The sequence below is a fragment of the Brienomyrus brachyistius genome, chromosome 19 (assembly GCF_023856365.1).
Source record: "Brienomyrus brachyistius isolate T26 chromosome 19, BBRACH_0.4, whole genome shotgun sequence".
NCBI classification, from domain to species: Eukaryota; Metazoa; Chordata; class Actinopteri; order Osteoglossiformes; family Mormyridae; genus Brienomyrus; species Brienomyrus brachyistius.
Window position 1 is genome coordinate 16,703,152 of NC_064551.1, and position 25,004 is coordinate 16,728,155.

The 25,004-nt window shown below is 43.1% G+C and overlaps 1 protein-coding gene across 1 annotated transcript; it reads right to left on the reverse strand.

The window, feature by feature from the left end:
* Nucleotides 1-243: 243 nt before the first annotated feature.
* trib2 (tribbles pseudokinase 2) lies at nt 244-7,292 on the reverse strand. The gene is made up of 3 exons (XM_048985321.1): nt 5,958-7,292; nt 3,346-3,638; nt 244-2,315 (listed from the first exon to the last, which is right to left on the reverse strand). The coding sequence occupies exons 1-3, from the start codon at nt 6,225-6,227 to the stop codon at nt 1,841-1,843; spliced, it is 1,038 nt and encodes a 345-aa protein (XP_048841278.1). The 5' UTR covers nt 6,228-7,292; the 3' UTR covers nt 244-1,840.
* Nucleotides 7,293-25,004: the final 17,712 nt, after the last annotated feature.

Genomic DNA, 25,004 nt, shown 5'->3' on the forward strand with positions numbered 1-25,004 from the left:
CCAACTCAAAAATAGTGTCCTAATTTTTCAGCTTAAACAGGTCAGACAGGTTTAAATATTTATATAATCCATTAATGTATCTGAACAGTGAAAGTAGTGTCAGATGCGAGTTATATTATATAACATTGAACAAATCATTAACCCTAAATGGATAATCCATGAAGTAGCAGATCTTGTGGTAAAAGGCTGCACCAATCGGCTCAGCAAGGTTTTTCTGGGGATGTGAAAAGGACTCACCAAATATGGAGTTAAAGGTTTATTTATGGAGTAAATTTAGACAAGACATCGAACCAGATACATGACAAAAATCGACGGCAGAGGCAATGAGAACACATCATGCACTTAATTCAGGAAGCCCTCCCCGGAGAAAAAGGAGAAAGGCTCCTTAGACATTAGCACCAAATCAGCACCAACTTAAGAGTAAAAACAAATTCAATTTAAAACAGAAATAATACAGGAAGTGGAAAAGACTGATGGACAGACAGACTGAGCGACCAAGCAGCTTGTGGGAGTTTTGCTTACACAAAAATGTTCTGAAGGCAAAAGGAAACGTTACTGGTTCACAGAGATACCAATCAGATTGTAGAGGAGGTGGGGCCATGACGTCTGACTGGTTGGTCTCACCTCCGCTATTTACTTAGACCCACCTTCTCTACAATCTGATTGGTTCTCTCTCGACCAATCATTTCTCCTATTGCCATCAGAACATTTTTGCCCAAGTAAAACTCCTACAAGCAACTGACCGACACACTCAGCCTCTAGCTGGCGGTAGCTTCCATGGGGCATATGCCACAAACTATAAAACACATATTCAAGTAAAGTTTAAATAGCACGAAATATCCAATTCTATGCATCCAGAACACAGGCAATGCACAGCCTTTTCAGGCTTAGCAAACTACGTGATGGAAACGAGTCATAGTAGCATCTTCTACAAGGATTTAGAAATTGTGATGACTTTCCACGTCGTTTTAAAGCAATGGTGATGCAAACACTGGTGCGAGTCAAATTGATTATTCTAAACGTAAGACAGGTCTCGCTGTTAGACCTGCCCTGTGTCCACGGATTGCATACAACATGTACGTAACAGATATATATATATATTAAACAAAGTGACTCTCTGAAAACAAAACACTGAAATTTATTAAATAAAGCACTTAAATGGAAAAATTGGGGGAGGAGGCTTGGTGCCAATAAACTAGGAGTTAGGCATGAGTGCTTCCTGTGTTTGCTACGGACTGAACATGGAATACATTTACACATAGGGACCTCATAACAAATACTGCACAATAACCTGACCTGGAAGCGAATTTTAAATAAACTGGAACAGATAAGGGGAGTGGAACAGCTTGGCTATTAGCTTAACCGAACAAATAAGAGGTGCTTAATTGTCTTTTTGGGGGGGGGGGGGGGGAAGAGAGATTAAATAAAAGGGATAAAAAGTTAAATATATTATCTAGGATATTAAGAAAAAGTTGTTGTTTTCTCATCCACATTGTACCATGTCCAAGTGTATAAAAGATGGGAATCACCTAACAACCAAAAATTACAGCAGTTGAGGGGGGGGGGGGTCATTAATTCTGGGGGGGGTGTACCCAGCACTAACTGAATTGCAATCGTGTCCTTCAACCGGAAACTGATTCTTTAATGGGGCATCGACCAAACCAGAGAGCACCACTTCTGAGCATCTGCTACACTGTGAGGGCATTTCGCACATAGGGGGCTTCTGGGGTGTACAGAGACTGGCCAACTCTGCTGGACCCTGACCGCAGGCCAGTCTATGTCCGGGTTTGGGACACCTGTGTTTTTGCACATTTTAAGAGCAGATCCCATTTCTGACCGCTCAGATAAAGAATTTGTCCAAATCCTCCTCCATACTGACATCGGGGACGACCTGATCAGACGTCTCCTTGTCATGCTTGCCTTGTCCCAAGACTGTGGAACGGATGCTGGAGGAGAACCAAGGGTGGTCGAGGATTTCCCTGGACGTGAGCCTCTCAGCAGGATCCCTGCGCAGAATGCTCCGAATCAGGCACCGGGCCTTGGGTGTGAGGTTTTCCGGAATGCTGAACTGCCCGCGCCGGATCTTGCTGAAGAGCGAGCTGGGCTCCACATCATGGAAGGGGTAGCGGCCCACCAAGATGGTATAGAGCATGACTCCCAAACTCCACACATCAGCCGCCTTGCCGGAGTAGCTGCCCATGGTGTTGAGGATCTCCGGGCTGACGTAGGCCGGGCAGCCGTGCTTATCTGACAGCGAGTCATCCTCTCCCTGCAAGATGTAGGCGTCCTCCAAGCTCTCCAGTTTGATGAGATTCCTGCAAGGCAAGAACATACAGTGAGCCATGGGCAAATGTCCGAACTGCAAACCGCTGTGCTGTAGCCTCAATGACACCGAAATTGCTTCTCACACGAGACGCCGAAAGCTGGATAAGATCACGGACACCATTGGTGGTCTTTAGCCACCTTCGCGCTGCCAACCTGGAGATGTAGTGGGTGAGGAACCAGGCTCGTGAGGTGGTCTCACTGCAGAGCAGCGAGAACGAATCGTGTGGAAAAATGTAGATAATGAGCGTCTTCTCTCCAAATGAAGGGTTGGAAAATATTATTTATACTTTTGTGACTCACTGAAAGAAAAACAAAATGGAACCCACTTTCTGTGGGATCATATTCTAAATGTGAAAGCTTTATTTTTTAATTTATTGATTTTTTTAAAGGTATGTCTTAGTCAGTTCTGTCCCAGATACAACTTTCAGAAAATTAAACTTTGGAAAAGAGATCAATTAATTAATAATCAATATATCGATAATTTCCAGAAATTATATCAAGTTCTGAATATTACAAATAGCTCCAATACTGCCCCGGACATTTAGCATGTCCTGCTTTACACTAGTCCATGTTCCCCGAATGCTGCTGTCTCTGCTCACTGAATATTCCTCCTGTTAGCTTCCTGCTTTGTTTGGAAGATGTTGTGTAGCTCTTGCTCCTGTACTGCTGACACTGTTACCTGGGCCTTCACTGGAAGCTCAGCCTAGCTGCACTTATGCCGCGTCCCTTACAGCTGTATGTTTGTAATGTTCCATTTGCCTCAATTTTTTGCCACTTTGGACAAAAGCTTCTGCTAAATAAAAGTAAAATGTAAAATTTCCTCTGACCAGTAGTAAGTAACCAGTGCTTTAAATGAAAGGGATCAGCTCAAATCTCCCAAAAGTAGCACTTCTATATTATTTCAATTTCGTCATTGACAAGCACGGCACACCAGTACGGCACCCGGCACACCAGTACGGCACCCGGCACACCAGTACGGCACCCGGCACACCAGTACGGCACGCATCCGGGGTCCATTACCTGTCCTCACTCGGGAAGATGAATTTCCTCAGCTTCAGGTCTCGAAGCACGAGTCCGTTGTCATGGCAATGGGCAACGGCTGAGGCTATCTGATAGAAGAGTCGGGAAGCCTCGGTCTCCTGCAGCCTTCGGCACGTACGGACGAAGGAGTGCATGTCCCCATGACTCTTCCTGAAGAACACATAGGCCCGGGACTCGCCCAAGAGGATCTCCACGATCTGGTCGATGTTCTCGTGTGCGGACAGGCAGAAGTAGGCCGCCAGCGACTCCTGATAGCGCGTGATATCAAACACCTGGAGGCAAGGAGCAGATCTTCTTGAGGCTGGGCCATCCCCAAAATATGCATACTTTGCAAAATAAGCAAAACGATCTACAACAATATTTCACTGGGCAGACTGGAATATGTAGGTGTACCTAGTCGGTGTATTCGCATAAAACGTAAATGGTGCGCAACACTCTTCATTATAAACGCTCATAAGAGCCACCCAAGGTTTCATGTGAAGTCCAGGACGTTATTCTCACATTTAATAATCACGATTAATTTCTTTTTATATAAAAAGTGGCCTTTCTAAATTATTAAACTACAGTAGCGCGTTGCATTAACGTCTTCAGTTGCGTGACTATGGTGGGCAGAGGCAATTAATTACCTGACGCACGATGGTTTTACAGTAATTAAGTTCGCCAGAACAAATATTACAGTAATTAAAACTGTAGCTGTCCGGGGTGCTGAACGTGATTTGTTTTTTAGTTAAACGATTGATGACATTTTTATTCTCCAGCGGCGTTTATAAGCCTCAACATTTAGCAAACATAACCAATATAACTATACAAATACAAAACGCGGTTATTTTCCCATTGACAGGTAATTACAGTTAACAGAACATTTGATTTGAGGTTCCATTTGGTAGTTTAATTATATTTAAAGCTCTCCAATATCGTTGTCCTGAACGATTTGGCCTTCGCTAAAAGTCTAAGTTCTTCGTAATCAATTGCAAGAAATCCAATTAAAATAATTCATTTAAAAGTCACCTATTACTCCCATCATCAATACATCTGAATTCTGTAAAAGACTAAACTATTTAAATTGCTGGCAAAACTAATTACAAACTACACATACATTACGGCACACATTTGACTGAAATCTTATTTCCTTCAGTGATACATTAGCTATTACTCTGCCAAAACTAACGTAAATATACGCGATGAGTGCTTGAATAATTGCTTTATCTACATTAGTGTTTCCGTAATTACGATTTGCATGATTCCATTGCAATTGTATTGCTGATCCGCCTTTCGTGACGCGAGTCCATGTATCGCCCATATCGTTTGTATTCTCTATCCGTTTTACGTGCTTTTCTTTTAAAGCGCTACATGAAAGACACACCATTAAGAAAAAAAATATATATATATGCAACTCTGGAATGTTACATTTTATATGCTTTGAAATATTTTGAAACGCAAGAAAAAAAATGATCGTAACTGTACACGTAAATGCGTAATGTTAACATTTTCTCTTTTCCTGCTGCTGATGCACAGCTTCCAGATGTCTGTCTCAGGCCTGCTGAACGTGAACAAGCCGCCGCGTCCCGGTGCACAGTTCACACAATGAACTTGACTTGTAACAATGCAGACAGAAGTTATACAAACGATTTTACTCATTCAGAAACGCATCATAGATACGGCGTTTATATTTGTAATAAAAATGTAGGAGAAAGTCGGTTTTGCCAGTAAGCGGCACAAGATACCAAATATGAATAAAACTAAATAAGGATCCATAAGAAGCACGTGGTTTCATATCTAATCAGGGGTTTCATATTGACTTCATTAGAGTATTTGCACATACCCCAAATGCTTTATGTACCCTACATTTGGATGTTCCACTTTTATTGTGTTCATGTATATTAAAAACAAATACATGCAAAAACATTTATCTACCTATATTTTACTTACTTTTTTTTTTTACTTATTTTTGTCCTGATTTTATGTTTAGATATATGATTTGATTGTATATACCAGATCACCAGCTGAATCAAACCAAGTTCCTTGTACTTTTGTGTACTTGGCAAATAAAAAGATTCTGATCCTAAAAATTAAGCCGCAAATAACTTTGTGAAGCGCGTGTGCATGGGTAAAGTGAGCCTAGCTGGGCAGTAATGTACGGGAGCGCATTTTTCATTGGAGGGAGGGGGGGTCGCAGTGTTTAGGGGTCGCACTCGGTTACATTGTGACGGAGAACAAAGACGCCCCGCGAGGGCTACAGATGCGGCGGGGACACGTGGCCGGCGCCATCCGCACGCGCGCAGCCGCCGTTTCCCGCAGGATTTACGCTCTAGAAAGCTGCCCTCCGCCTCGGACGTGTAATATACAGCGTCCCTTTCGGGGGGGGGGGAGACAGCCAACTCCATTCATAAGATTGCGGCGTACATCCAGCAGAGCTGCGTTCGGAGTTAAATGGCCATACTTCACCCACAAAAAAACTTAAAAACGTGAACGCTATCCGTCCGAAAACACTGCGGCGTTTAGCAGAAATTGCACCTGTGCATCGATTAACCTTGACTGTAAAGGTGATACTATGGTGCATATGAAACAAAAAAAAAAACTTGCCGACTTACCTTACAAATGAGCTCTTCTCCGCTGTGTATATAGGCAGCTCTAAAAATGTGGTCCCCCTCGAGCGGCTCCAACAATAAGTATTTTCCAATGGAAGAAATGCAGTGAGAAGTACTGGGTGTCTCTGGAGGAGTTGGGGATCCTAAATTGGGGCTGAAACTTTGCACCGATTCTGTAGCCCTCAGAGAAGACAAATCGTCAAAGTCGTGAGATTTATGCCTCGTTCTCCCATAACGCGTTATATTTATGGGGTTTGACCTCCGTATGTTCATGGGTATTCAATATTTTACTCCACAAAGAAACTGGCCTTCGAGTAAAAGCCGGGTTCCAGTTAACCTTAAAATGTCAATAACAACTGGGGGGAAAATCGTTATGAAGATTCGCTCGTAGTTGTTCAATCATCAAACCTTGCAAAACTTTCTTTTCGTTTAATACTCCCTGCAAAACCCCAAAGAGGCAGCCTAAGGTAAACACAAAAAATGTTCTTGTTCAAAACAGTGACTTGAACACTAAAATGAACGCCTGTTTTGTATCGGAAACTATTAACCCTAAAGTCTATTTTCACTAAGCAAATGGCTTTTTATAAAATGCAGCTCTCAAAATTGTATACCTGTACTTCGCTATCTAGTTCTGTGAAACAAAGCAATAGCGGGCTATTTTAGAGATACAGTAAAGTCTCCCAACGGCACATATTTCAAAAGACAAGAAAAAAGGATACTAATTAGTTAACAAAACTAGCGAGGTAGCTTCCCAGCTGAACCAGTGCCAGCCTTCATTGATTCCGATCACGCCGAATAATAAACAGAAGCCGCAAGTTACAGATGAGCCGCAAGTTACAGATGAGCCGCAAAACGCGCACGGAAGGCGAGCACAGGTCCGAAACGGGCGCCGGCTTTGCGGCTTCCCGTGCAAAAGCAAATAAGGCGAAAACTACACGTCCGTTTCCATCAGATGTCCTGCATTGTGTGCTCGGGTCGCTCTCAGGCGCCTCCCACAATTTATATCCATGTATCTCGCTAGCAGACTCGGCAAGCAATCATGGAGGTCAGCGGCTATATTAAGTCACCGTTTCGCTTCTTGAGGGGAAAAAAAGCAAAAAAAAAAAAAAAGCTGAATGTAAATTGCGTGTAAGAAGTCCTTAGATCCACGTTATTTTTGTCCAAAGTTTCAGAGCTGCGCTTAGGTGCAAAGGGATGGCCGTTATCTCCCCGGGGCCTGTCCCCCCCTTTTCAGCAAGGCATCGTCCCCCAGCGGTGTCACTGCCAAACCAAGACCTAGAGCCAAAAGCAGCGCCCCATTCACGGATCAGCCAGACACGCACACGCACGTCGCGCACTCCGGTGCCGAGCGACTATAGCGAGCGCGTCCCCGCGCAGCGCTGCGAGCGTGCATCGGACCCGCCCCTTGCACGTCAGCGGAGCCGAGCGGTTGCAGAGCATGAGGAAAACCTAACTAAAGTACAGCTCAATGAAAAATAACTGGGGGGATATATGAGTTACCCGCGCAAATATATTTTTTCCGCAGATTGAAGGCGTCTAATGTACGGTAGAGTGTAGCGGACTACATTTTACTGCCATCCCCTAGGATATGTTACTGCTTGGGGATTGGAGTTGCTCCCAGGGAATTGTAGTTTAATACGGTTTAGTTGTGTGTGCCGGTGTTCTATCCACCTTATGGAGGACTTATGGAGACGTGCTATGAGCCATTCTGCGCACGTGCAGTTCCATCGTCTTGGGGTTAGGGTTAGGTTTTAGGGGTTAGGGTTAGGGCGATCGAATATCACTACAGTAGCCTACATTTACATTTACAGTATTTGGCAGACACCCTTAGCAGGGCGACTTACATAATTCGACAAAGTAGCTCAACTCGTCAGAACATCGGAGACTGTCCGTAGGAAGCATATTTAAGTTGTAAGGATGTAAGGGGTGTACTGAGGAAATACTTAGGTTTGTGTAAAAATGTAGGCTAAAGAATTAAATTCTTAGAAAATCACTCACTTTAATGTGCTTCGGCATAAGCCACATGAAAATACGCAAGTTAAATAATCGTAACGTTTTTTTCTTATTGGGAAACGAGTGGGCCTGTGTTAACTGCAAATGTGATCATTTCATCATTTTATGTAGTAGAGGGGAGTCTGAAGCCTGCTTCAGGGCACAAGGTAGGTGTACGTCCTGCATGCGATACCAAGTAATCATAGGACAGTTACAGACACTACATGCATTTGAGAGATACCAACTTCAGTGCATCTCCCTGAATTGTGGGAGGCACCAGGATGACATGGAGAGACCATACACACTGTGCACACCAAAGCACAGGCATGATTATGACCCTTGATCCTGAAGGTCAGAGGTCACTGTGCCATTCTTAATACATTTGTTTATTAATATGGTTACTCTAGTATCCTGCTGCTTTTCCTAATAAAAATGTCAGTATTATTTTACACAAAGTTTATTAATTAAGAGCCCACAGGCAGGTAAATTCTAGAATGGATCAATTTTAGGAAGAACTCAGTTTTCTACATGAGGAATCAGGCAGGATATTAGACCGCCAAAGGAACATGGTGTAACCATGTACTTCAGCATCTTTCTCCCCATTCCTGGCTTAAGAGTAATTTCTCGGCTTGTCTCTGATCTTTCAGCCTCGGCCAAAGACAGACTTGCATAGACCTGCACATCATTTCCCAGAACGAATGTGACACCAGGTGCATTTCTGACGAGGCTCTATGTTTGTATAAATAAATGATTTATACCGATTTCACCCCTTTGGCCTTGAATTATATGTATTTGCAGCTGTCACTCAGATTTACTTCGCCAGTCTTCACACCTCATCCCCTCTGTATACATGAATTAAAATCCTTCAAATCTTGTATTAATCACTAAACTTGATTTTTTTTTACAAATGCATTATTTAGCTGTTGTTATGAAATTGCTGTTTATATCTTTCCATAAATAAATATACCCTGGCAAGTGTTATTTCATTCATCGCGCACAATAAATACCGTTGATGATTATTGAGTTATTGTGTTTTCCGCAGTAAAACTGCATCCACTTAACTATGTTCTGTGGTTAGCGATTCCTAGTGTTTCTTTGTCGCCTAAAGTACGTATTTATAATCCATTATAAATATAATAAACACTCATCTTTCCACGCTCTTCTTTCCCTGAAAGGCTGGACGTGTTGGGAGAATAATAGGATCAAAGTTCCTCTTCTAAAACAAACTAGTGGTTAATATGTACTCTTCTGCAGACACCTTTTTGTGTTATTGCAGTTGGCTCCTCTGTTTAGGGGTGTCTACAAGCACATTTTCTATTATTATTATTGACACAAGCCACATGTCTGTGACTTATTAACGACATGCTTTGAGAACATGTCCTTAACATAGGTGGGACCCAGGATATTCCTGCTCTAGATAATGTCAGCTGATATGTGCTGTAGATTGATTACCTGTGCTTGAAATGAACTGCTATCTTTCATATTTGTTGGCTTGATTGTTTAACAAAACGCCCCTAAAACACAGAAGCTGTAGTCCATTCTCATTTCATTCAGCCTTGACTATCATATAATGGTTGGTTAAAAATACAAGTACATTGTTCTGGGGAGTCTATTTTCGAGGAAGTTGCAAACAACACATTGACCCTACCGCCCCCCAAAGCAATAAAAGTGAATCCTACAAGCAATTAAAAGTGCATTTGAAAGGAGGCCCTTTGGAAAGCAGCTTCCGTGTGGTTTGTGATGCTTCTCGGCCAGTCACATTCAAAAGGACGTGTCGGGTTAGGACAGTGACACAGAACAGCCCGCAAGCTGTTCTTCAGCAAACTGGGCTTTGTTTATATTTCTCCTCATCGAGTTTCCTGGCAAAGGGCTTGTGCTGGAACTAAATGTCCAGCCTGTTGTCACAGCAAGCGTCCCTCAAAACACGTGGACACCGTGCCAGTTAAAAATGCAACACATTTTTGTGTCTTTTGTGTCTTAACAGGAGTGGGATCTTAACATTGCACGCTGCCAGTTCAGGCTGTTCCACTAACCATGAACCAACTGCAGAGCCAGTCAGCCCCGGTCAACCTGTTTATACAGTACGCACAGTTTCTGATTATACAAGGCTATTACCGATCCACCTTCTAACCACTTAGCTTGTACATGCATCATACACGCATACAAAGCAAGAGGGCGTGTCTAACTCGGGGCAAGTCAAAAACCATTGAGCAATTTGGAGAGACCTAAGTGTCTGTCTTAGGACTGGAGTAGCCAGTGTCGGTGCCACTGGGGAAACTGGGGAAGCGTAGCCCTCCCCCCCCCCCCCCCCCCCCCACAAAAAAATGATTACCCAAAGATGCTAGGAAGGTTAGCCTGTTTGCCAGAGGAATGGCTGCCCATCCAACGAGTTTCCCCTGCGCTACTGTCACCCTGCCTCCCCCCACCCTGTCGGCAACCTTTACTGTTGCCCCCCCCCCCAGGTCAACATTTCTGGCACCTCCCCCTAAAAACTTGGGCCCAGTTGTCAGCTTTATTCCGCCACCAACACCAGGGGTATTTCTCAATAGCAAGAACGCAAAGAACGTACTTGCAGACTTGCCTCCCATGAATAAACTTGGGACCCGATGAATCATGGGATTGTTCTCTAACAAGGATGCCTCCTTGATATCTGGGGTGAGGCAAGGACGACATCCGGGGATATTTACCTTCCTCTTGTTCTTGAGTATTAGAACTGTACTTTGGGAATAGAAGATGATGTCAAACAGGTATGCAAGAACACAACAGCCAAGCAGACATATTGTTAAACATCCCTGGAGGAAATCTGCACGGGAACGTACAAGCACACAGAACAGGGCTGGAATTCAGACTGCCAACCCCTGGAGGTGCAGGACAACAGTGTTGAACACTGAGTCACAGTCAATGTAAGGTCAAATCTGCAAATACAAATGCACTTTCACTACATTTACATGACATTAGCCAAGATGTAAAAATGATGTGCATGAAAAGAATTTTTTACTGTGTAATATATTGCCATATGTGTCTGGAGTATCAGGAACTATCTTCTGAAGAATTAATTTGGATCGCGTGAAGCGGATGTACACTTCTGCATGCTATGCACACACTGCATTTCCTGTGAAACACATTACATACCTGGGAGCTTGTTTTACCCACGTTTTCCCTGAAACATATTCGGGGGCATTATTGCATGACTCATTGGGAAGTTCCCCGACGTCACCTCTGAGTAAAAATAATGGTATGAGTGATGTATTCCATCAACTTACTGAACGTGACGGTAAAAATACACGGACACGCCTTGTTATTTGCTAAGTCAAGTTCAGCAGTTAGTTAACGCCCTGAACGACACCTGTATGTCGCTCTACACGCGTTTTAGTTTTAAAAATTCGTAAAAAGGCTTATAAAATTACTACAAATGCAAAATGCCACTTTGAAATGTCATACAGCAAGTAACCTTTGATTTTCGTTAATTCAGTTTTACCTGTCGTTGTCAATCAAGGTAGCAAGATTTGTTTAATCATAACCTGTCAGTCTTGATAACATATAAATTCAAGAATGTCTTTTATTTATATATAGAAGAACAATACGAAAGCGGGGAAAACAAGAATACATTTATATTTTAAATGCTTATTTTGAAAGCAATCAATGATAATATATTACAATGCAACTTTCTCTGCTGTTCAAATATCACAGAACCATGAACACAGACTTAACAGGCCAATTATTATGTTTTTATTTATAAATACAAACATAAAATAAAACATTTGCCTGCAGATTTGCTGAATAAAAGACAGCAGACTTCGCGTTTTTGGTCTCAGTGTATGTCGTGATTTTAACTGACATTGCTGACGCGTAAACTTGATTCTTAGCAGCAGAAGAGGTCTGGATGGACAGATAGATGGATTTCTGACACATTAATTCCCTTTAGTTACACATTACTTGCTCCCAAGTATCTGAATTGATGTTATTCAACAGTGAGTCATTTAAGGGAAACAGTTGGGAAAAGTATTTCCTTTAAAGTCAGCGGAAAATCGGATTGCGTGCATTTATGTTCTGGTGTCTTTCCTGTAGAACGGAACACAGCGTGACACATATTTAAAAAACGATAATGTACTTCAAATAGTCATTAATCAGTGAAGTGTTGGTATTGAATTTACTGAGTCACCATTATCCTGTGTAAAAATTAACACTGCTGATATCACTATACCGCAGTACACTTGACATCCTTTGTGAATTCAAAACGGATCCTCTGGAAATAAATGTTTTAAGTTTATATTTTAATTTTATATATGATCATTAAATATCAAAGGATATCAATTATAATTATGAGTCAGGTATCATAATACAGAAAACTAATAGTGTCTTCCTTGGATTTTAATTAGCAAAAATCCTTTTTTATTATGCTGTTTGGATTTCGCTTCGCCGTGGTGCACATGATCTACCTCCCCTGCAGAAGCTGCTTCAGTTTCACACCATGAAGAGCCCATAGCAGAACTGGCAGCTCTGGTCAGCTGGCTGGTGTGAGATATTCAATCCCACAAGTCTGCACATGCTTCCACACGTATGTGAGATTTTTATTTCCTCGTAAATAGTCCGTAGGGTTTGCAAACTTCCCCCAACACTTTGGATGTAGCTCACTTTCGTTGTTATAATGCGATAATATAGATTTGCCATAAGATTTCTTGCATGAGCGTGAGAGTTGGCAATTCTGATATGATAATGGCTGATCCCCCCCCCCCCCCAAAGACTCCCTTTCATCAAAAAAAAAAATGCAGCCCATCAAGAGACCAGTACCTCACGTCAGCAGAAAGGTTTCTTAACCAGGCAAGCTCATTAACATGGTTCAGACATCCATAGGACCCACGCTAATTCTACCGGTGTAAATTTTGTTTATTTATATATACATTTTTTGAGACCATGTTACTATGCATTCTCTACTGTCTTGTCTAGTTTTGGTCCTTTGCAACGTGCTATCTTTATCACCCAATTTACTGGACGATTCTATTGTCTATCATTGTATCTAGAATCGTTATCGGACGTTAGTTTAGTGTTGTTTTTTTTTTTTTTTTTGCAACTGCACTGACATAGGATGCCAAATTTCTCGTGCACGAATATATACTGCGATAATAACTCTGATCGTAATCCTGATGTAAACGTGTTTATTGATAATTAAAGCTGAGTCAGTCTGTACTGAATCCGCCATTCATCAGCAGTGACACAGCGCGTAGACGGAGAGCAATTGTCCTGCTCTGCTCAGCACACTGAAGCGGGCGGGCGGCAGGGATGAGACTCGCAAGCCTGCCGTGGGTTTCGTGGGCATGATCCCGGTGGGATTTATCCCGCTTCCCGTCACTTGGTCGTCTCTCATTTGGTTAAACCTACCAAAACAGATAGACAGTACGCGAAAATCACGGCTACTGCGGATTTTCCAAGCGCGGTCTCTGTAGGAGTCGCCCAGCAATTATAAAAATGCGCAGAGACCGGAGGAATGTAAAATAAAGTTTAAAAGCCCGACGACGAGCCCCACAGATGTCGAATAAGCCTCTTTCTGTTTCTTTCCAAACAAACAAATAAAACTAGAATCTGTATCGTCAGCGTTATAAAGATGTCTGGAGTGTGGCAGAGAGCTGTAGGGTGATTCATGTTAAAGTTGTATTAATATCTGGTTGCACCTCTTTTTCACTTGCATCCGTCGGATATTTTCTGAACGGAAATAAATGCGTTGTGGACAGATATCAAGGCAAAGAATATTAAGTAATGAATATATAATTGCGTGGGTTAATGTATTTTCCAGGGTGCAGGTAAGTGCGGAGCAGGGCAGCAGCGACGCGGAGGTCAGACCCGGTCGCCGAGCAGGGGAATCCGGCGCTTAGTCAGATTCCTGTCCGACCGCAGTCTGCTTGTGAGTCATCACCCATTAGAAGAAAGAGTCAGAAACTGAAGAACTGTGCAAATAAACGTTTGTAAGTGTGGTTTTCAGCTCCAGGCTTTTGAGGACAAAAGCAATCTTTCCTCTGTTTGTTATGCATGGTTAGAATTAACTGCCATGTGAAAGATTTAACTCCCAGACATATTTAATAAATGATAGGTGCAAGGAAGAAGTCACTGTTGGTCATTTGAGTGCCATTTTCCCTTTCATTTTCTTTTAAACACAACTATAATAAACGCCGTATAGTCCAGGTTACAACAATTACAGTTTTACAGATGCGCGAAATTACAGCTGCATGTTGTAAATACGATTTGCTTGAACATTCACCATTTTAACAACGACTTATTTTAAAATAGATAATATGAATAAATAGTTCCATACATCAGATAACTTTCATAAGATGATGTCTTGCATTTTTAAAATGAAAACTAAAAAGGTAAAACCCTTTCAGAGGGGTGGATATTTTTCTCGGCCGGAGCTGGGCTGCGGGCTGTAATTTGCTGGTCTACAGTCACGACCAATACAGCATTCTTACTGGAAGGCTGTTAGCAATATTTCAGTTAAAACAATAATCCATCAATGTACGCTTGCTAATGATACAAACATGCGCAGAGACTGTGAAATGGGCAATTTGATCATAGCGATAATGTCTGAATCACGGAAATACTTTGGAAATGATATTGGAATTGGAGTTTGAAATGCCTTTGCAAAACACCACTGCGACAGTGTGAGAGGAAAACAACTCAGAGAGTGGATGTGAGCGTGTAAACAGACAGTGCCCCCGAGTCTGACATTGTGAAATGACACACCCGACCATCATATATCACACGTCGTGCAAGCAGCTTAACAAACGGGTCCTTCTGTTTATCGTGGGGTTGGATAGATGATACGAGGAACCGTCGTTACGAAGGCATCTTTTAATGGACACTAATAGACACAGCCTTCGGCCCGGAGGAATTTCGGATTACAGCTGTTGAGTATATCGCTAGTACTTATTGTGTTCTTCTGTGTTTATAGACTCGAGTAGCTTTCTGATTTGACACAAAACACCTACATTTTAGTTTGTTGCACTGACTGAATGGTATCCAGCTGTTTACCGAAATTCTAATGAAAAGGGCCATAATTGATATCCCGTGCTCACCTTCCATTAATACGCTAAAGCGTAGCTGTATGTCGTCATGTTTTACACGCAGTTTTTCATTGCATCATATCAGAAGCAGAATGAGCGTCGTTGGCCATGTGATCTTGCACTTATATGGCATTCGCCTTGGTGTAGGGTTCACATAACTTGGACGATAAACTATTTAAGTACATGTGTGTAATTACTGATCATTCAAAGTAGCAGGAAATGTGTAGTAATGTATAATTTAAGTCCCGCAGACTCTAAGGATCTCACCTGGAGAATACATCAAGGTGAAATTACAGATGCCCGCAAAATGACCTTCATGGAGCACAATCAGGTGAAGAACATTCCTCCAGATATGGGGAAGCTGGGCCAGCAGGACAGCTTATGTCGGAAAATGGCCGTGCGGAGCTGTCTGCTGGGCCAGCCAACCTACAAAACCAGAATGACAAGGGAGAAACAGCAAGACAGGTCAGATGCTGGCACTGGGGGAACATAAGACCTCATCTGACAGAAACGTAAGGTCACCTCAGAGTGCCGGAGAGGACAGTTTGCCTGGTGGTTCAGCCGCTGATCCACTTGGAACTGTGCTGGTTTTGCCTTGACTGGGAATCAATGGATCAACCCTTAATACTCTCATGGTATTCAGGGTTTTATGGGAATATGATAATCCGGTCTTCGTGTGCCAGGTCCAGTTATGGGAAAATCGATATGAAGGTTTGCTAATGGATTAGCCATCCTGCCCCCCCCCCCCCCCCCCCCTCCACGTCATGGGAGCTGCATCAACCGAGTGCCGAGGTGATGCTCCTCACGCGCCGTGGGTCAGTGTCTACCACCATCCGTTGGGTGATGGAAAGGATGTGATCCCTGCCGTGGATGGATGGACACAGGGACGTTTTGCTGGACGGCTCGCCGCTGGAGGTTCGGCCCCCTGTTGGCCACAAATAGTCACTACAGTAAGTATTAAATAAACACGTTTCTTATTTAGGAGACGCTGAAGCAACCTGTTCTGCTAACCAGCTAGCGAGTTACAGCCTTCTTATACGCTTGCTAGGTATTTATTTCATTTTTTTAAAATGTGTTTTTGAGTGGAGCCGCGAAAATAACGAACCCACCCCTGAATGTAAATTTAAACAAATGACACTGATTACCAGTGCTGGGCTGATTCGCTAATTCCTGTTTTCCCCATTGTGTTTCATGTTGTTTTCCATTTCCTGCATTTCGCCTGTTTCCACAGACATCTACAGGGCAGCACCAATGCGTCCGATTTCAGGGGATGCGGCGGAGACACTACACGTCTCCCGCGACCCACATTTTGTGGGAGGCGAGGAGGGAAACCGCGTCGCATGTGGTCACAGTCCCCTTTCACACGGTCCCACCTAAAGAAAAGCAGCACTCTCTATTTTACAGCAGTGCTGCCATGGCAACCTGCCCCTGCTTCCAATAGAACATACTGTAGATTTTTTTTCTTTTTTCACAAGAAAAATAAGAGGTGTTTCTCTTTGGTAATGATGCAATTTAAGACACCGGAAAAACTGGCATGTTATTAATCATGACCCCATACAGCTTAGCACTGTGGGAAAAAAATAACTTAAAATTAGCGGTTATCGATACAATTCCAGCGGAAGGCTTGGGTTCAGTCCCACGACTCACGCAGAGCAGAGCGACCCGCCTTTCGAGGCTGTGCAGAAGCCTTGTAGGGTGACGTGAATCAGCCCACCATCTTTCCACTGAAGATTCCCGTCCGTGACACTTGTTTGAATATTATAGGTGCCTGGGGCCTCGTTTCCTGTTGTGAGCACATCTGACTCCCATCACACTGTTGCTGGTAGGTGTTCTGTACGAGGGAAATGCGAGTCTATGGCCGTCGCTTCGAATACCATGACAGAATTCTCTGTGACATCTGACCGTGGTGGAATCGAAGGCACGTTCAGCTCTGTCCCCGTTTGATCGCGCTGCTCCCCTGTACCGAAGACTCCTACTGTCATCTGAGTGTCGTGACTCCAGTTTTCCTGTTATGCTTCATAAACACCTCCATGTCGATTCACTTTAAATTCCTCCCATGTGTCCTGGAGCTCAGGTCTTGACAGAAAATAAAAATACTCACTTCATTAGCCCGCCCGCGGTGCCTTTTCTTGGCTGCTTGAGGCGTGATATTTATAGACCGAGTCATAACATACAAAGAGCTACAGAGGCTTCCACCAATATTACCCAAAACATCCACACTCTCTGATATGGCATCTCTGTAATGTGTCTCTGTTTCATCTACTCACCCAGAGAGGCTGGATAGACAGTATAGACTCATCACTAAAAACCCCAAATTGTTTATTGGACTGAGTAGTCCAACAAGATGCACTCCATTTAGGCGAAGTGGGACTGAATGTGAAGGGCCTGCTGCAGGTTTTGCTCTGTTTGTCCCATCATGTCTGCCGTACTCCCATTGGTGCAGTGGCCCTCTGACTCATAACAAACGGGATGCTGTTTAATGGTGTCGCAGCCGATGAAGAGCAAACTTACATTGCTTTATTATTCCTAATTACGCCATCCTTAACCCTAAAAGCCTCAAGCCTTTTTCCAATAAATGACAACAAGCACACATTTGCCAGTTAACAGTGCGGTTGACTTCATTATGTATGTGTAATTAAGAATGCCGCTGGTTCTCAGCCATAATTTAACTGGTAATAATGTATCATCATGGAATATTTATGAAGCGATATTCATTTTACAGTGTTAGCGATCTGTTCATCAAGCTGTCGATACTGTAAGAATTCACACTTGACATTCGAACCGATTGAGAAACCCCATAGAACCTGGAGGTTCAAGCCCCATAACAAAATAGATGCCCATGGTTTGTATAAGAACTGGGCTAATGTAACTATGGAGAACCAGGAGTTCTGCTAAATTCATTCAGAATTATTAAGCCAGTAAACAGCCCTGAGTACAATTCTCACTATTAATTTAATCTTGAAACAGTAACTATACAGGTTATGCAGCATACTGTCTCAATGAGCCACAAGCAAACCCCAGGCTGCACATGATGCCCATGCCTCACAGGGCGCACACACGCGCACACACACACACACACACACACACAGGCACACACACACACACAGTCGTGTAATCATATCTTTATGGGGACCGCTCATTCCTTTCTATGGGAAAAATGCTAACGCTAACTATGACAACCCTAACCCCCACCCAGCCCTACCCATAACCATAAGTAACCAGGCAAAATACAAGAGTTTTTGCACTTTCAGTTTTTCCATTGCAGTCACGGATTTTTATAAAATATAGTTTTCCCATATGGGGAAACCTTTGGGCCCCCCCCAAGGTAAGGCATGCCTGGACCACACACACCTACACACACCTACACACACCTACACACACCTACACACACCCACACACACCTACACACACGTACACACGAGAAAGGGGAAGACTTTCCGGGACCCAGATTCTTGGAGAAGAGAGACACCCAATCGACAGAATTTTTCAGGTGCTCAGCCCATGTCTTTGCGTGGTCCTGCATCCCCATAGAAGTGGAGGAATCAGACAGAGAGACAAACATCACACACAAAGCAAGGGCAGCGACTGGACCCACAATACTGGTGGTATAAGGAAAGTGTGCCACCCACTAAAACATCACAACAGCAGATAATGCAAGGGTATACTTTTTCATATTGAATAACTTTATTTAGTAAACATCAATTAGGCTCCCGGCTTGCCAGTACCCTGACCTGGATCAGTGGTTTTAGAAGATGGATGGACAGATGGGTGGATTGATGTATTGATCGTTTACCAATCCACAATGAAGAACAGCCACATCCAAAAAGCAAAGGTCATTAATACAAAGGGACCGTGACAAAGATCTGTCCTTCACACAGAAACGTCGGAGGACAAGGATCCCTCACTGCCACAAGAACTGTTTATAAAGCACAACTTTTTGACCATAAATATACACTTAAATTCATAATTATAGCATGCACCAAGGCTTCCCAGAGGGGAATAAAAAACATTTTTAATTTTAGATTTCTTTGCCATGAGTTTCATTTTCACATGACTGCAGCCTTTGAATTATAGATGTGTGTTTTAAGCAGCCGAAGTGACTGAAAAACAAAGGCAGTCATGCAATCCAATTTAAGAAAAGATTTTAATGCTCGGTAACTTAATCGCCTGCAGAAGATTTGGGGTTCGAAGAGCTTTCATTATATTTTTTTGTAAGAATTTCATTAAAAAATGTGAATAAATCAACCCCACCTTTTGCGGCTTGAATAACTTTGATCCCAATGCTTGGATTTGAGGTATTTGCTGGAGAACGCCAGGAATTCTACAACGTTAATTCACTGTTGTGCAGATTCCCAGTTCTGAATGTATGGAAAGCTAAGCAACACTGGATCACCAGACCCCCACTGCTGCCACTGTCTGGGGCCGCTAACCTAGAACATTCTATTTCTGCTACTAGTGCAGTGGGGAAAAGTCAAGGTTCATACCCAAAGAGTTTGTGATTATCACATTGCCAGTCACCAACTGAATATGCCAACAATTCAACAAATGATCTACTCTGTCGGTTCCCACTGGGTTAAATTAGGCAGTGATTGACAATTAAAAAGCCGATCTAACCAGCCGTACCATCTAACGATTTGTTTGTCCCATCATTAGATGACAGCATATTGCTCAAGCGATTGCGTAACGTGATTGGCAGAGAGATACGGTGCAGGAGGTGATCCGCCCAAACCTTTGTGATTTGCTCCATTGAGCTCATGTGACAAGGCTTGACATGAGCGTTGTGTAATACCAGAATCCCCAACTGACACCGAGCAGCGGCACCTGGGAGGTGAAGAGAAAAACAGTTCAGGGCAAACTTGAGTCTAATCTGGAAACGCCTTCTTATTAACTCCTAAAAAGAGATCTGTTTATACCAGTCATCCAGGAATAGTCACCTGGTAATAGTCATTTAGTAGGAGTCATCCAGTAACAAGTATCCTGAAATGGACATAGTGCTAAGTGCCCTGCAGGCATCGAGTCATGACAGATCAGTCATTTGGTTTTATACAGTAACATGTTCTGTTTTCCAGCAATAGGCATCCAGTAACCAGCCATGAAAACACCCAGTTTTACGACATGAAATGTTCACATGGGAGGAGGTCACATGCAAATATCTGTTGCTGGCTTGTTTTCAACTTTAAGAGCATTGTCCAAATATTTAAAATTGTAATGCAATAGATCATTCATAATGCATAATAAGCATGGTTATCATGTGTTATGGCTTTTCGTGAATAGTTATAGCCCTGTTTATAATACTTAATGAATGCATTATAGTGCTTTATGACGGTATTTATAATCAGGGATTGACATAACTGGTACGCAAGTGTGCAGTCACCTCTAAAATGACACGTGCGGAAATCGATTAATGTAACAGCGCAAATACGTACGTATTTTATGCGCATTTGCGACGATATGACAAGAAATTATCGTGCATTTTAACCTTTATATGCTAATTCGTGCTTCATTTGCGTTATAGAGGTTCAAATGCGCGGTAATTTCTTGTCATGTCTTGCCATATATAAAATACGCAGGTATTTGCGCTGTTACATGAATCGATTGCCGCACGTATCATTTTAGAGGTGACTGCACATTTGCGTACCAGTTATGTAAGTCCCTGATTATAATACATTATGATGAGCTTTAAGTAACGTGTTACCCATTTTTCCTTGTATAATTTTCACAGCAGATTCCCACCACCTGTCAGGATAAGATATCTGCTGTATCTCAGGGCGTGACTCTGGGTGCGGCTCTGCGGGGTTTGCCTGCGATCTGATGGTCGCCGTTCCAAATGCCGTGGTCAGTATAGCGATATCTCTCTTGAGCTAACCCTATAACCTCACTCGCTGGCTGACCCATCTTTCACAATGGCTGCTTTGGATAGATGGGTCTGCTAAATAATATTAATCCTTTTCTTTCACAGGACTGAAAACCCCGCAACAGGTGTATCTGGAGAAAAAATGAGAACACAGTATGCCTTCAGGTAAAGGAAGACCCATCGGTGGGCTGAATGGCGTTCCCACGCCAACATCGATGTCATGGGAACCACGCTTCCTCTGCCTGACTGTCTGGGGAAACTTGAAAGAGACTTCTCAGCCTCTCGCTATTGTATTTCAAAAGAAGATTGCAAGGAATGTCCCTCATGACTTCAAGACAGGATGAGAATTTAAGAGATTAACTTCTGAATTCTGTAAATTCCCCTTTAAAACCACCCTGTATACATATATAGCATAAAAACTTTTTAAAATACAAAAAGTCTAAAGGTTTATCGCAATATCAGTTCACTGTGCTAAATTCGTCAACAATACCTTAAAAAAATTACAAACTTATACAAAATGAATAATTTAGCTAGTGTCATTCACCATGGTATGGGATAAATCTTGTTGGTGTTATTTAGTTATTTGTTAATCTTTTCATTGGAGATAATCTAAATTGTGATTACTTAAGCAATGCAATTCTGTTTGTCATATTTTATTTGCTACCAAATATGTAACCATCATATCTTACAGAAAAATACACTAATTGGGATAAACATACATGAGGTGTCCATGGTATTATGTTATTTGGCTCAGAAACCTCTGGCACAGATTCTGCAGTCACATGGAAGGAGCCGTTTAGAGCTTCATTTGACAACAATGAAATCTTGTTAAAAACAGCAGCACAGTTGTGCCTGAATGTGGTTGTGTGATAGTGCAGACCTAGTCTGCTGTTTCCATGCCCCCCCCCCCCCCCCCACACACACAGTTTCCGGCCTTGCAGTTTAACTGCAGCACACACACTATTCCCTAATTCCCCTTACACTCGCCTTGGGTGCTTAGCTAGGCACGTGGTCGGCTCTGGATGCAAAGATAACCCAAAGCTGAAAGGAAGCTCCATCACAGCACGTTCAAATTGTAGAACCGATGGTCCTCTGCAGGACAGACCCAGCAGGCAGTCGAGAACAAAGTGTTTAATAATCACACTCTTATGACCATATGATGGTATAAAGAAGTAATGTTTTGACAGAACCGTTAGCAATATGCTAATGATTATGTAGCAGAAGTGAACAGGGCAATTACATCTGATGAAAGTCATGTGAGAAGCGCAGAGAAACATTACTGCCTGTTGACCTGTATTTATCTCCTCAATGCTCCTTAGCCTAAATGACATAGGCTTGTCATTTGGTGCCGGCCGAGTACCAGAGGCAGTGTGGACGGCACGGAAGAATTAACGTGGCAGTAATCTGCAGATAGGTTCTGACCGGACGGATTCCAGGCCCCCTGACCAGGAAAGAGACGGGGTGCGGTGCCAGATGCTGGGCCGGCGGCCAAGGGCGCGGGGGGGGGGGGCACCAGCTAATTCCTCACGCAGACGATAGGAAAAAGAGCAGGGCTCAGTAGCGAACCAGCTGGAGGTTTCCGCTGATATCACCCTGGAGCACTTCCTCTGAAAACAGAGCAGCATATCGATCGCCTTTGGGACCTACGAGCCTTTTATGGAACCAGGTGTCTGTGCAAATGGATCTTTGACATTTTCTATAATTAGGACACATATGCAGGTACAGAACAATAATCATCCTTTACATCTTGGGTTGTATTAAAGTAGCATTACCATTTTACATGAAGTCATGTGTTTTACTCTTGTGATCAGTAATTTTAAATAGTCTTGAAGCAGATAAATAAACACAGACCATGTGCTTTGACTGATCTCTCTTTGTTACTATGGTTACTGGAACATCAGTGAGTTTTTTTAATCTAATTTACCTTTTTAAAACCATGTGGGAGTGTCAATCTAGGGTCCAGATAAGTCTGTCTCTGTGGTAAATGAGATGCTGTAATTTTCAAATGTCTTTCTTTGGAAGAACAAGAAGAAAAACAAATACACAAGTAAACATGATAGTTGTTTTTTTTTTCTCAGGAAGAACTAGTATCTGAGGTGAGTATTATGGGCTGCAGCAGGAATATGTGGATAGCTATGGCGGCTGAAATTTCCCGTTTTCTGCTGAAGTTTTCTGGAAGGGTTACACAAATCGGCACCGTGGAGATCAATACTGATAAAATTGTGCTGTGTGGGCATTAGTCAGGTTTATTGGAAGAAATATGAGTGTAAGCATTTCAGCTACGGCGGTAGCCCAGATGGGGTACTGATGTCTGTATGGTTTAAGAGAACATGGATCAACCCGCACTTATTTGACGCCGGAAATAATAGGCAGGGATAATTATAACCCAAATTCATACTTCAGTTCAACGAGGGACAAGGACAGGCCACTGCGATAAGCAGCTGGAAGATGGATGGGCTGGTTATTAGGGATTCAGCATGGGAAATTCCTCTGTGGTCTCCAAAACATTTGTTGAGTGCTTGCATCTTTGAAATAAGAAAGAAATGTTCCTGGGTTGTGGAGAAACAGCGCTCAGCAAAGATAATAAACGGTACGAACGCAGGCATGCTGGGATTTTATCTCATACCAGAGCTTGGGTGGGGTGTGACATCCCCGGTGTATCAATTACAAGAAAGATATCATTCGTCTCGGTATCTGAAGATGCTTTGGAAAGTCACTTCATGCTGTGGGATAAAGGCGGCGTACCTGCGGCGCGTCAGTGATGCTTCAGCCGCACCGCACCCCCGAGCCTCTTTCCTGTCTGAGGATGCTGTGCTTCCCGTTGGCTAATCGCCGCAGGGTTTGTTCCAGAAGGTTCCCTGCAAGCGGAGCAGGGGCAGCACCGGAGGGCCGGTCGCGAGGTAGGCCTGTTCCCCGAGACGGATCCTCCTGCCCCACATTGCATGGGAGATCTGTGAAAGTGAGGCAGGAAGGTTGCCAACGACCCCCCCCCCACTCTGATGTGGCTGGCATGTCGAATGTCATCTGCCCCTCCCACACCACCCCCATGACCACGATCCTGCTCTCTGTTCTCAGCCCCCAGCAAGGCTCATTACCAGAATGTGGAGATGCTGGGAAATACTCACATGTGTTTATCAGCGCCCCCCCCCAACCCCCACCCCCCATCTCAGGCGATATTTATATGGCAACCTGATGCCAAGAGGAACTGTTTATCTGGCGATGAATCGGCCCAATATTCTGACTGCACTACACCTGGAGGCTGCGCACACATCTACACATCACATATTTTATATACCATATCTTTGTTTCTTATTGACATTAGCCTAAGTTATTACTGACATTAGCCTAGCAGCTTTAGGTCTTTGAAGATCATAATGCCTAAAGATCACTAGCTATATCATTGTGATTGCTGATAAACACAGACATTGTATGCGCAGGGATATTTGTCATCAGTGCTCACAGACCATAATAACACATTCCCAACATGTCCGGCCGACTCCCAGTCGTCAAGTGCGGGCCTGAGGGGGGCAGGACAGTGGTAACGGGTGGGGTTAGATGATCTCTTGTGTCTCCATGACAAATGTCTCAGGTAATGAGAGCCAGCTGGCCCTAATTGCACCAATCACTTTTTAGGGTGTAATCAGGGTCAGCTGAGAGGGCGGGGGAAGAGGCACTGGAGTAAATGGAAGAAGCGTGCTGCCGTCCTGGGCAGTATGTTCTGTTTCTGCATTTCCTTACTTAGTGTTACTTTCTCGACTTAAAGGGCCGGCGTCCCCATTTTGTTCGCCTTACTGACAGTGACATCTCCCTTTGTTTGATTACACCTCTGCCGCCCAGGAATAATAACATCCCCACCTTGCTATATGGTGTGCGGTTTATTTTCTCCCTGCCCCTCTTCAATTTTAGATCAGTGTTTCTATGGAATATTATTTAGCACTATACAACGTAGAATATAGTCATTATGGTATTATTAAAAAGCATGCCAAATACCCATGACGTAATCATTACAATGTAATAAACATAATATAATCAACATAATGTAATCAACCTAGTATGTATCTACACCTTATGTTGGCCTCAGAGTTTCTGTTAGCTACTTTATGTTAGCCCTGATTGTATGAATATCCACCTTATCACTACATTGAAGGG

What these genes read in the sequence shown, in the direction of transcription:
- trib2 (XM_048985321.1), bottom strand. Translation starts at nt 6,227, where the DNA reads ATGAACATACGGAGGTCAAACCCCATAAATATAACGCGTTATGGGAGA. An exon ending in GAGAAGAGCTCATTTGTAAG is followed by an intron (nt 3,639 to 5,957) that starts GTAAGTCGGCAA and finishes CCTTGCCTCCAG; the next exon opens with GTGTTTGATATCACGCGCTA. An exon ending in ATCTTCCCGAGTGAGGACAG is followed by an intron (nt 2,316 to 3,345) that starts GTAATGGACCCC and finishes CTTGCCTTGCAG; the next exon opens with GAATCTCATCAAACTGGAGA.